At 38.6% G+C, this 12,916-nt stretch overlaps 1 protein-coding gene and 1 pseudogene across 1 annotated transcript; one reads left to right on the top strand and one right to left on the bottom strand.

Moving 5' to 3' along the window:
* Nucleotides 1-1,141: 1,141 nt before the first annotated feature.
* Nucleotides 1,142-7,693, bottom strand: CXCL9 (chemokine (C-X-C motif) ligand 9). The gene is made up of 4 exons (XM_006754554.2): nucleotides 7,585-7,693; nucleotides 6,386-6,512; nucleotides 4,985-5,069; nucleotides 1,142-3,290 (listed from the first exon to the last, which is right to left on the bottom strand). Exons 1-4 carry the CDS (start codon nucleotides 7,646-7,648, stop codon nucleotides 3,186-3,188), a joined length of 381 nt encoding a protein of 126 aa, XP_006754617.1. The 5' UTR covers nucleotides 7,649-7,693; the 3' UTR covers nucleotides 1,142-3,185.
* A 3,995-nt stretch (nucleotides 7,694-11,688) lies between these two features.
* Nucleotides 11,689-12,233, top strand: LOC102773763 (annotated as a pseudogene).
* Nucleotides 12,234-12,916: the final 683 nt, after the last annotated feature.

The raw sequence follows: 12,916 nt of genomic DNA, 5'->3' as shown, positions 1-12,916 counted from the left end.
TCTTCAGTCTGCAGGCCGCCGCCGTATCCACTGAGCCAAACTGGTTAGGGCTGTACCATGTTTCTATCTCTCTCTCTCTCTCTCCCTTCCTCTCTGAAATAAATAAAAATATATGAGAGAGAGAGAATATCATTCTGGCTGGCATGGAGGTAAGGAAAGAAAATTAAACTTGAAGAAAAGGGGCAGCAGGGAAACTATTATGGTAGCCCAGGAAAGAGATAAGGATAGCCTGGAATTTGAGAATAAAAATATAGATATGAAAAACTGGTTAGTCAGGCTTTCAATCTCTTCTCCAACGTATTTTTTTTGGTCCTGGAAGCATCCCCGAGTGTGAGATGTGGAACACCCTTTCTTGTGAAGAAGGCGCGGCAGAAGTGAATAGCCAGAGAAGGGTGGAACTGACACTAAGTGCTTCCTCAGCACCAAGATCTATGCTGGGCCTATTCCTCACAACAGCCCTGAATGAGGACACTGGTGCACGGGGAGGTTAAATAGTATGGGTGAGCCAAGGTCACACAGCCAGTAAGTGGTGGGCTTTTGAGCTTAAACCAGGTATCTCAGAATCTAGAATCCTATCTTTCAGGTTAAGGCCCTTGTGGGTAGTCATGTCCGCAGCTGTCCAAATATCACACCCGTCTGGCCTCTCAGTGTACCTCATTGATATTTTTTGTCCACATTCAACCTTCTTAGAGTCCACACTACATAATATCTCCAGCCCAAATTTTCTGCACTTGTAAATATCTTATGCTTATTTAGATATCCACCATAGCTACTTATGACTTTATAATATTTAAACATATGTGCTTTCAGAATATGTAAAAGAGGACTTTTTTTGTTTCCTCAGGATACATCTGATTGGGCCAGGACTATCCTTCAGAATTAGACAATAAATTTCATTTCACGTAACTCTTATCCGTCATTGTTGTTATAATAAGGCATTGTTGTCACATTTTCCATATTTGTTTTTTCTGTCCCCAAAGAGCCCTTTAAAGGGCTTCCATGTCTTTATCTCCATTATCCTTTATCTGAGATGAAAGCAAATCAATAAAGACATGTGAGAACTACTGTTAAGCATGCAATAGTTGAAGTGTATGTTCAGGACATTAAAACAATCAAGAGTTGTTTTCTGATTAATGGTCCATTTATTGATACCATCTTTTAACAAAGAAATTATTTCAGAGTATAAGATATATATGCCCATACTGCTTTGAACTTAATTATTTGCTTAGAGAGTATACATGTATATGTAAATGATGAATGTAATGCACTTATATGTTATAAAATGTGGTTTCTGATTATTAGTTATACACTACGCTTTACCTGTGAGTTGTGTAGTAATTGGTTCACAAACTCTCAAATTAGGGAACATTTAGGTTTCCCAAGGATGTACATGGAAGGAGCTAGAGTTTCATGATTAGATCAGATATTGCGTGGGTGGGATCACCACTGGGCAGCACTGAAAATCATCTGTTGGGTAAGGAGTAACAAAATTTGCAAGAAGGCATTTGTTTAAATTCTGGCAAAAGACATCCTGTCCTACACAGTTCACCAAGCCTCCCCTTTAAGAGAGTTTCCAAGCCCCGCGGAAGCTATGTGAGCACCAGTCTTGTCTCCTCTAACAGAATTTGCTGCTCCCTCCAGCTCTTGGTATCTTAATATCACCTTTCTTCACGAGACCTGGTGAAATAATCAGTAATCACAATATTTTACCAACTCTGAGAAAAGTTTAATGACAAGGACATTCATATTTACCTAAAATGAGTTTTCAAAAGGATGTTGGCGGCTTTCTTGTCATATCATAGAAAACCGAGGCTTGTCAGGAATTGTACTGAAGGAATTTGCATGGGGTAGAGAAGGTTTTGACACTGGTTGATTTCTAAAGCTCCTTGTAAGATTCCCATTGTAAGATTCTGTGATTCTAGGTACCCTGTATATTTTATGAAAACAGTTCAGAACTTCCATAAATGGTTAAACAGTTCCTTCTTATCTGCTAAAGAGGCCAAGTTAACATCCTGTCATAAGACAAGGATGTTGCATCACCCTGGGTGCTTTCAGGGATAATGGCCTGAAGATAATGAATTTACCAGGGGTGACTCAGTATTGAATCTTGCTATTGATAGCCAGCTCCTGCTCTGAGGGGATGGCCTGGCTTCCCTTCTACGTGTAACAACTGCAATTAAGAAATCATTCAAAATCTAGTCCCACAGTGTATGAGTCATTGGTGGCAGATTCAGGGAAATAAACTTGGCTCCTGCTGGAGAGATAGAAAAAACACACACAAAAAATTAGAAAATAAGTGCTCACCTGTGTGGTGTGGAGCACATGTGAAATAGGGTTTTAAGATAATCTGAATGTCCAGAAGGTTTTATTTAAGAGGCAGGATTGAACTGAATCTTGAAGCCTGGGTAAAGTGAAGATGAGTGGGGAGAAGAAGGCATTCGTGTGGGGTGTTGGGGAAATAATGAGAAGAGAGTAGACCCAGGTCAGCACAATAGAGGAGGCAGGCACTGAACTGTGGTAGGGACTGGCTTGACTGAGGCAAAGGGGAACAACAGAAACAAAGTGGACAGCCTGGGCAGGTAAGATGGAGTCACACGGCCTCAAAAGTGAGATAGAAGGTTCTGAAAGCTAAGCGCTAGTGTTCTCCAGTGTCGGTTCCCAGAAACTACCAGCATTTACCTCTCAGATACATTGCATGTGAGGCCCGTAGGCGGATTCAAATACAGATGCTGATGGCCATGGCAGCTTAGTGAGGTCCAGCTCAATTCCAAACTGCTTGGCTTATCAGCAAGCTGACAAGCTGGCACTTGCTAACATGTGCCTCAGAATACGCTCTGAAAGCTGCAGGCTGTGGTCTTGGAAGCCTAAGGCTGCTCTCCCAGGCAGCTGTTGTGTATGAGCTGTTGTGTGGCCATCTGTCCACCTGTGGGTGTTACTAAGATCCTGCTCTTAAACATGATGAAATTCAGCTGGCTGTAGGTGGAAGAATAAGACAAACTATAGCCTGTAACAATTCTTAACATTTGGATTTTGAAAGCTACTTTTTAGCTTCAATTACAATTTCATAATGATGCTTTATAATTTCTAGTCAGATCAACAAGTTTATGGATTAAGGTGCTGAAATTATTTCAGTATAATTAAGAAGAACCTTTTAAACAGAAAATATTTGTCGGTAAAGCTGTCAATTATATAGTCTTCTTTTGATGAGGACGTGGAGATCGCTTAACTTTCTGAATTCCCTGCTTTCTTGATGTTTTTTTCTCTTTCTTTTGCTTTTTCTTTTGGCTGACCTGCAAAGAGAGGTGGGGAAAAGACATTGTTTCTTCATCTTACCGTTTTCCCTTTCTTATAATTGAACTCTCTAGACTGTGGTCCTTCTTCATCCTCAAAACAGACTTAAAGTGCTTTACTCTCAAAGGGGCTCCTTTTAATTTTTTCTACTTCATCCACTTTGAGGAGGAGGCAACAGCCTTCTAATTGGTCTTCTTTTGTCCATTCTTCTGGCTCATTACTACCCTCACTCCAATCTTGCTTATGACCCAACTGTCCCAAGTACAACTTCCTGATGTTGGAGGATAGAATTGCTAAGTTAAAGTACATATATACTTAAGTCTTCTACTTAAGTATCATCTACTTCTTACCTATGGGGAGACTGAGGCTCAGAGAGTGCGATTTGCCTAAAGTTGCATAGCTAGTATGTGGTAGAACCACTGTCTATCAGACTCCAAAATCTACACTCCCAACTACATATTCTGTGTCGCTCTTCCAACATCATTCCTTAGCATGTCATACAGGTTTCTTCCCACTCTGTCCTGGTCTACTCTTTTACCTAACCCCTTAATTCCCTCCATACGAACTCCACTCACATTACTAGAGGCTCCTGGAACACAGCAAGCTCTCTCATGATTCTATCTTTCATGATGTCCTTGCCCTCGTGGTGAGCTACTTATTCTTTAAGACCTAAATCAAATGTCACCTTTTATGAAAAGTCTTCCTTAATAGTTTCTCCCTGCCCCTCCCTTCAGCAAAATTACTTATTCTTTCTTTAAGATTCTTGTACATATTTTTATTTAATATTTGAAATTGTGCTTTAATTTATTGTTAGAATATTTGCTATAGCAGGATGGTACTATCTTATTACCTTTCTATTCTCAGTGTCTACTATTCATTTAAATACACATTCATTGTGTTATATAAGAAAGATAAGCTCCCTTTGCTCATGGAACCCACATTCTAGTGGTGCGATAGACAAGTGATACTCTATGTAGGAATATAACTATACTAGAGGCCCAGTGCAATTCATGCACTGGAGGGGGGGGGGTCCCTCAGCCTGGCCTGCCCCCTCTCACAGTCCAGGAGCCCTCAGGAGCGGGAGGTGACCTGGCATTCAGGGGAAGGCGACGCCCCATCACACCTGTGCTGTTGCCACTGCTGGCAGCGCAAGCCTCAGCCGGCTCTGGTTACCTGAGCCTCTGGTGGCTCTGGGTGGCTGGGCAGCTGCCATTGAGGCTTGCCTGCACCTTGGGCTGGCCCTGGGCAGCTGGGTGGCTGAGGGGACTGGGGGACTCCAGAGGCAGGCACACGGCAAGGCTGGGCCTGCCTGGGCCCGGCCTTGCCGCACACCTGCCGCCCCGCGGGGCTGAAGGGACTGGATGCCACCATCTTTGAGGGCAGTGTAGGCAATTAGCATATCCCCTCCTTATTGGCTGTGGGTGCTGCCATCTTTGGGGGCAGGGCAGTCAATTAGCATATTCCCTCCTTATTGGCTGTGGGTGCCACCACATTTGTGATGGCACGAGGGTCAATTAGCATATCCCCTCTTTATCAGATAGGATATCAAAGTGAGGACATCATTCTAGTAACAAAACAGGAATACTATAATAAGGATTTTTTAAAATGTACCTTTAAAGGAACTACATAGATTCTTTGTCTTCCAAAGTTAATTTCTAAGAGAAAAAAAAAATTGTTCCTTCTTTTCACCAACCTGTTTCTCCCACTCTTTCATCAATTTTTTCACATTTGTTGAATCTGGGTTTAGGCATGTTTGAGTCCCATTCTTCATTGTAGCACTGCCAAGGTAATAGCAACAAGATTTTAACTTTTTAAAAAATATTTTAACTTTTAATAATTTAAATGCTTCATCTTATCCTCAGAATTCAATTCTCCAATTAGATTGTACTTGTGTCATCACTATAAGAATCTAAGAATCCCAGTCTTTTTTCCTTTTTAATTGAACAAGAGACTTAGATAAATTTCTAGGATAGCACATAACCATAAATTTAAAAACCCCACAGGTATATGCAAGGAGAGAAACATATCTAAAGATGATATTATTTTGTCCTGGAAATAGCTATTTAAGCTTAACTGAAGAAGCAAAATAGAAATGTTGTCAATATACCTACTTTCCCCCCCCAGAAACAATGAAAATCAGCATAAATTTTGCCAAATTTTCTAATGAAACTACTTAAAACATAATAAAATGTTATCCTAAGATTAACAGATTGTTTGAATTTTGTTAAATTACAGCATACTCTCCTTGAATAATTCAAAGATGTTTTTTTCTTTAATTTATCAATATAATCTGAGAATAAGAATAGCCAGTCTATATATCATTCTCGATTTAGGCTTCAAAAGACTTAAGTATACATGTACTTTAACATAGCAATTCTAATCTCTAGAAAGGTATTATTAGTAGGAAAGAATTCAAGACACAATATTGCCATAATAAGAATTTGATTTCAATAGGAAAAAATAGAAAATAACCTACAATTAGCATTGGCTATACGGATTATGATACATGCATATGATGGAATATAATTTGACCATTAAAAATGACATTATCAGAAAAAGATGGTATTATGACAGAAGATTTACTGACATGAAGAAACGTTCATGATATAGTATTAATGAAAAAACAGTATGTAGGGTATGATTTTATATTTGTGTGCATATATATTGTATTTATAAATATATGTATGTATTTTTTGTGTCTATATATGTACACACAAAGCAAATGAGAGAGATCTGGAAAACCACATAGCAAGAGATTAAAAGCATTTGTCACTGGATGGTAGCATTATAAATAATATTTTTTTTTTGGGTTATCTGCATTAAACATTTTCTCCAATGAACATATATTACTTTTGTGATATGTCTTTGTTCCTAACCCCCACCAGAAATTACTTGTTGGTTGTTGGCTTGTTTTGTTTGTTTGTTTTGGGGTTTGTTTGTTTGTTAGAAAAGCAAGAAGTAGGCAAGACTTGCAGAGGAGCAACAATCTGAATTTTAAGTGTCTGTATAGGCAAGCATTCCGAGGGTAATAATCACACTAAATTTAATGTTCCTGCCAATAAGATGCATGCATGTTGGATGAGATTTTACTTACATGATTTCAGTTTTCTCACAAGAAGGACTTGGGGAAAACTGTTTAAGGTCCTTTAAGGATTTTAGGTGGATCATCCCTTGGTTGGTGTTGATGCAGAAACAGCTTCCTTTCTTCATTATTGGGACTCCTAAGAGAAAGGGAAAGGGTAGCACACACTGGGCAATGGCAATGTCTCAATTTAGGTGATCCATCAAAATGATACATTTGACTTAATCATGGTTATTACTATCATTTCCTGAGTTTCTAATAATCATTACCACAAACTCTGAAATAGGTATCACTTTCATTTTATAGACAAAGAAGCTCAAGTTCAAAGAAGTAAAGAACAAAGGCATTCAGCTTTTAGGGGGCAGGGAAAGGGTTTGAATCCAAAGGCATTGCTCTTAACTACCATATTCTACAACCTTAAGAAAAAAGATTTTCACAATATTTAATAAATGCCTCTTGCAGGTCAGACACCTAATTCATGGGTGCTATGTGGGCCACAGTTTCCTAAGCAATTTCCAAAGCCGTTTTATTACATGACCTTGCAGTTGGTGTTGGTTTAGACAGAACGCTCTACATATAATAACCAGTTACCACCACCATCCTCCTCCTCCTCACTGCCTTGCTTTTCAATAGTGCTTTAAACTTTTGGAAATTCTTTAAAATACACTGTCTTCATTCCTTAATTCTTTCATTTATTCAACATGTATCATATATTTACTTAGTGCTTACTATATGCCATACATCATGAGGTAGAGAAATCATAACTATAAAATATCCATTTTTCAGCTGAGGAAACTGAAGTCTAGAAAAGTTCACTAATTTGCTTAAGGTAACAAAGGCCAACAGGAAACAAGTTAAGAACAATGTCTCTGATTATTGGATCTTTAATTGATTAAGCACAGAAATACTTATCAAGAAACAATATTAGAGTAAAAAAAATAACTTGAGAGTCTTTAATCTCATTATCTACAGTTCAATAAACATTTATTGAACATTTACAACATGTAGGAGTTCAAACACCAACACTGAGAAGACTCTTTATTTGGCAAGTCTAAGATAGGAACTTGGGATAATCAACCACATCAATGAGCTTTATGAGTGACTCATCACTTTCTGATGCATGCAATCACCTCTATTGGGCAATTCAAGAGACTTTTATAGCCATTTACATCTCTGAGTTTATTAACCTAATGTGAATCAGAACCCCTTACCTTGAACTTCAATCAGAGTCAGGAAGATGATACCCAAAAGGAGAGAAACACCACTTTTCTTCATAGCGGTAGAATGGAGTTCTACTGAGTCACTCCTCTATTGGAATTCAAGCCTGGGAAATTGTTTAGAGAACATGCTATTGAAAATCATATTTATATAGGAAAATATTTCCCTCCGAAACTCTGATTGGCTAGTATTCTTAGCTGATCTAGCTAAATTGACCACAAACAATTGTGCTAGGGGAAACCCTACTCTCAGATCCAAGGGAATTTCTGCATGATTTATAGCCATTTCACATAAATGGGTGGTTTATAGTAAGGGATGTGAAACCAGTATCACTGGCAGCCTTTAGTATACTCACAGCTGCTCACCTAGGGTGAAGAATAGGTTATATAATGATATCATACAACAAGAGTTGGAAATGTGGTTTCCAGATGGGAAATACTGAAGTCCAGATAAGTAAAACACTCTTCAAATTTCCTTACTATTTATATAATATATGGCTGACTTATTTTTTCTTAATCTATGATAATTTCCTCCAGGACCAGGTCATTTCCTACTGTGATAAGCTTCCTTTGTTTTTTATGCCATCGCTGCTACAGTTTATTGTTATTTTTTTAAAAATATTTTTTATTGATTTTTTTTTTTACAGAGAGGAAGGGAAAGGGATAGAGAGTTAGGAACATCAAAGAGAGAGAAACAGATCAGCTGCCTCCTGCACTCTCCCTACTGGGGATGTGTCGGCAACCGAGATACATGCCCTTGACCAGAATCGAACCTGGGACCCTTGAGTCTGCAGGCTGACTCTCTATCCACTGAGCCAAACCGGTTAGGGCTATTGTTATTTTTAATGGTTGAATTAGTTATAGAATAAGGGATCAGTTGATGTGACACGGCACCAGAGTTAAGTTAGGGTTTTTCAAATGCTGACACGCCAAGCTCAAAAGGTTCACCATCACTGGCCTAGAATTTATAAGAAAATTCTACAACATAGCAACAGCAGCAACAACAACAAACCTGATTTTAAAAAGGGAGAGAAATTCTTCTTTGCTTGTATCAACGAAAACAATCAACAGAGTGAAAAAACAACTTATGGAATGGGAGAAAATAATTGCAAAACATATATCTGATTAGGAGTTAATGCCTAACAGTGATGGCAAACCTATGACACGCGAGTTAGAGGTGACATGTGAACTCATTTTTTGTTTGATTTTTCTTTGTTAAATGGCATTTAAATATATAAAATAAATATAAAAAATATAAAATATAACTCTTTGTTTTACTATGGTTGCAAATATCAAAAAATTTCTATATGTGACACGGCACCAGAGTTAAGTTAGGGTTTTTCAAATGCTGACACGCCAAGCTCAAAAGGTTCACCATCACTGGCCTAGAATTTATAAGAAAATTCTACAACATAGCAACAGCAGCAACAACAACAAACCTGATTTTAAAAAGGGAGAGAAATTTGAATAGACATTTCTCTAAAGAAGATATACAAATGGCCAATAAGCACAAGAAATGTTCAACATTATAATTATAAAAGACAGGGAAATGCAAATCAAAACCACAATGATATATTATCTCATATTCATCAGGATGCCACTATCAAAAATTAGAAAATAACAACTGTTGGTGTGGATATGGAGAAGGAGGAATGCTTGTGCACTATTGGTGGGAATGTAAAATAGTGCTTCCATTATGAAAAAGAATAGGGAGGCTCCTCAAAACATTAAAAATAGAATGACCATATGATGCAGCAATTCCTCTTCTGGGAATAGACCCAAAAGAATTCAAAGAAGGATCTCAAAGAGAAATTTGCTAACCCATATTCATGGTAGCATTATTCACAACAGCCTTATTTGCAAAGGTGAAGTGACCCAAATGTCTACTGACAGATGAATGGATGAAGAACATGTGGTATATACAAGCAATGAAACTTTAAGCAGCCTTAAGAAAGAAGGAAATCTTGTCCCATGCTACAACATGGATGGACTTTGAAGAGATTATGCTAAGTGGAATAAGCCAGTCACAAAAGGAGAAATACTCATCTGAAGTATTTAAAGTCAAATCTAGAAGTAGAAGATAGGAAGGTTGCTGCCAAGGGATTGGGAAGAGGGTGAGGTGAAATTAGTCTTTAGTAGGTTTTAGAGTTTCAGAGTTGAAAAATGAAAAAGTTCTAGAGATCCATTGTATAATAATGTGAATATACTTAAGACTACTGAACTGTACACTTAGAAATTGTTAAAATTGTAAATTTCATGTTATGCATTTTTGTTACCATAATAATTAAAAAACAAAAATAGAGTAATGCTCTGGCTGGTGTGTCTCAGTTGCTTGAAGCATTGTCCCTGTACACTGAAAGGTTGTAGGTTCAATTCCCAGTTAGGACATATACCCAGGTTTCTGGTTTGATCCCCTCTGGGGGTGTGTACAGGAGGCAACCAATTGATGTTTCTCTCTAATATCGATGTTTCTCTCTCTTCCTTTCTCTCTCTCTCTCAAAAAAAAAAAAAGAGAGAGAAAGGGATCAGTTGCATGTAATGGAAACCCAAATTAATAGTGGCTAAGATATATGCATTTCTCCTTGAAAGAGGCAGGTTGATTAGAGTGTGTATGGTGGTTCTGCTCCATGAGGTCTCCTAGGTTCTATCTCATTGATTCACTGCCGTCTCCAGGTTGCTGCCCTCTTGCATATGGCCCAAGGGTCTTTGCCACCATGTCTGCTTTCCAAGTACAGGATGGTGGGAAGGCAGAAAAGGGATTGTTCCTCATTTTTAGACCCATCCTGGGATTGTACTTGTCACTTTCCATCATCTCCCATAAGCCAGAACTTAGTCACATTGCCATACCTATCTGCGGGGCAGGTTAAGAAATGTGACCTTTATTCTGGTGATCCACTAAAGTTTGGAGGTTCATTATTATAGAACAATGTTTCTCAACTTTTTTTTAAAATTAGTGCTTCTCCTGAGATTAATTAAATTTAAATTAACTTAAATTTAAATTAAATTATGCCCTGGCCAGGTTGCTCAATTGGTTAGAGCATTGTTCCATACACCAAAAAGGTGGGTTTGATTCCTGGTCAGGGCACATACCTACGTTGCAGGTTCAATTCCCATTTGGGGCACATACAGGAGGCAACCAATCAATGTTTTTCTCTTTCTTTTCCTCTCTCTCTGTCTCTCTTTTTTAAAAATATGTTTTTTATTGATCTCAGAGAAGAAGGGAGAGGGAGAGAGAGATAGAAACATCAATGATTCTCATTGATTGGCTGCCTCCTGCACACCCCACATTGGGGATCAAAGCCACAACCCACTGACCGGGAATCAAACCATGATTTCTGGTTCATGGTCGACGCTCAACCACTGAGCCAAACCGGCTGGGCTCTTACTTTCTCTCTTAAATCAATAAACATATCTTTGGGTGAGGAAAAAAATTACTTCGTAAATTAAATTTTTCCTAAAGAAAAAAATTAAATAGTCATGCACTGCATAATGGTTTTTTGGTCAACGATGAACCGCATATATGAGGGTGGTCCCTTCATATATGTTATAATAATGACATAATGTTATAATAAAATTATAATGGAGCTGAAAAATTCCTATAACCTAATGCTGTAGCTATTGTAACATCATAGTATAAAGATTGCAAAAGTCAACATGGCTGTGGTTGAGATTGTAAACCACTTTAACCTGCGTGTGGATGAAGATCACACCAAGAAGTTGTTCCTGCCCTAACTGGTTTGGCTCAGTGGATAAAGTGTCGACCTGCGGACTGAAAGGTCCCAGGTTCAATTCCGGTCAAGGGCATGTACCTTGGTTGCAGGCAAATCCCCAGTTGGGGGTGTGCAGGAGGCAGCTGATCGATGTTTCTCTCTCATCGATGTTTCTAACTCTCTATCCCTCTCCCTTCCTCTCTGTAAAAAATCAATAAAATGTATTAAAAAAATAAAAATAAAAATAAATGTTACCACAAAAAAGAAAAGAAAAAGAAGTTGTTCCTGAGGAACTGATGAAGGAGGAGTTGTTGGATAGCCTAGCTGAGCAAAGGAGGCAAGAGCCAAGAAAACTGCTGAAGAAGAAAAAGGAAACCTCAGAAAACTCGGGAACATCAAGATGCCGGCTTACCATTCTTCTCTCATGGACCCTGACACCAAACTCACTGGGAAACATGGCACTGTTGCCCATCAGAAGTCAGTTCAAAGGACCTGCCCCTAGAAAGACAAAAGACACAGATTTTGTGGATGAAGCCATCTATTATTTCAAGGCCAATGACTTCTTCAAAAACCATGAAATTAAGAATAAAGCTGATAGGACCTTGATATACACAACTCTCTACATTTCTGAGTGTCTAAAGGAACTCCAAAAGTGCAATTCTAAAAGCAAGGCGAGAAAGAAATGTATAGACTAGGAATCACTAATTTTCCCATTCCCAGAGAGCCCGGTTTTCCACTTAACACAGTTGACACCAAACCTGCAAACAAATAGGAAGACAAAGTGATGAAGGCCTATTGGCAGCAGTTAAGGCAAGGGGCTGGATTGAGACTTTGTAAGTTTTTGAGCCTCAGAATGAGAAACCCAGCAAGTGGTAGACTTGCTTTGTGAAGAGACAATTCATAAACAAGAGTCTTCTAGAACCTGGACAGTAAAGAGAGTGGGGCAGACACTGTTCCCATAGCTGTGGGCAGCATTTTACAGCAAGATGAACATAGTTCTTTGCCTGTATTTAATAATTTTCCTGTATTTTAATACAGTAAAAAAGAAGAAAACTCAGTGAAGCGTTTAGCAGAAGCTTTTGCAGACCTTAGCAAGCTCCTTAAAACGTTTGAAAACATGGACCTCAACACCAAAAGGTTTTCATTAATAAAGTGCAAGAAAGGAAAGGGTGTTTAAGCAGCGGCTCCAACTTGATCAGTAACCAAAGGAATATAATAAGTTCCTAACCAAGGCCATCCGAAGGACCAGCCATGTACACTTTCCAACAGCTCCAATTAAAAAGATAAATGATTATAGGAGGCAGTGCCGCCGAAACCGTTTTGGCTCAGTGGATAGAGTGTCGGCCTGTGGACTGAAAGGTCCCAGGTTCGATTCTGGTCAAGGGCATGTACGTGGGTTGCAGGCACATCCCCAGTAGGAGATGTGCAGGAGGCAGCTGATCAATGTTTCTCTCTCATCGATGTTTCTAACTATCTCTCTCCCTTCCTCTCTGTAAAAAATCAATAAAATATATTTAAAAATAAAGAAGGCAGTGCCTATTCTTTCTGTATCCTGATAAAAATGTAGAAATAATTGCTTCCAGACTTCTTCCCATGACCCCCAGCTCCAGGTGCTT

The sequence above is a fragment of the Myotis davidii genome, unplaced genomic scaffold (genome assembly GCF_000327345.1).
Source record: "Myotis davidii unplaced genomic scaffold, ASM32734v1 scaffold892, whole genome shotgun sequence".
NCBI lineage: Eukaryota > Metazoa > Chordata > Mammalia > Chiroptera > Vespertilionidae > Myotis > Myotis davidii.
Note: the sequence above shows the minus strand (reverse complement) of the source record. Positions and strands in the feature narration are given on the sequence as shown.

Coding starts and splice junctions, on each gene's coding strand:
- CXCL9 (XM_006754554.2), bottom strand. CDS start 7,648: ATGAAGAAAAGTGGTGTTTCTCTCCTTTTGGGTATCATCTTCCTGACT. Junction 5,070..6,385: donor TGTGAGAAAACTGAAATCAT/GTAAGTAAAATC, acceptor TTACCTTGGCAG/TGCTACAATGAAGAATGGGA. Junction 3,291..4,984: donor TGAAAGAGTGGGAGAAACAG/GTTGGTGAAAAG, acceptor CTCTCTTTGCAG/GTCAGCCAAAAGAAAAAGCA.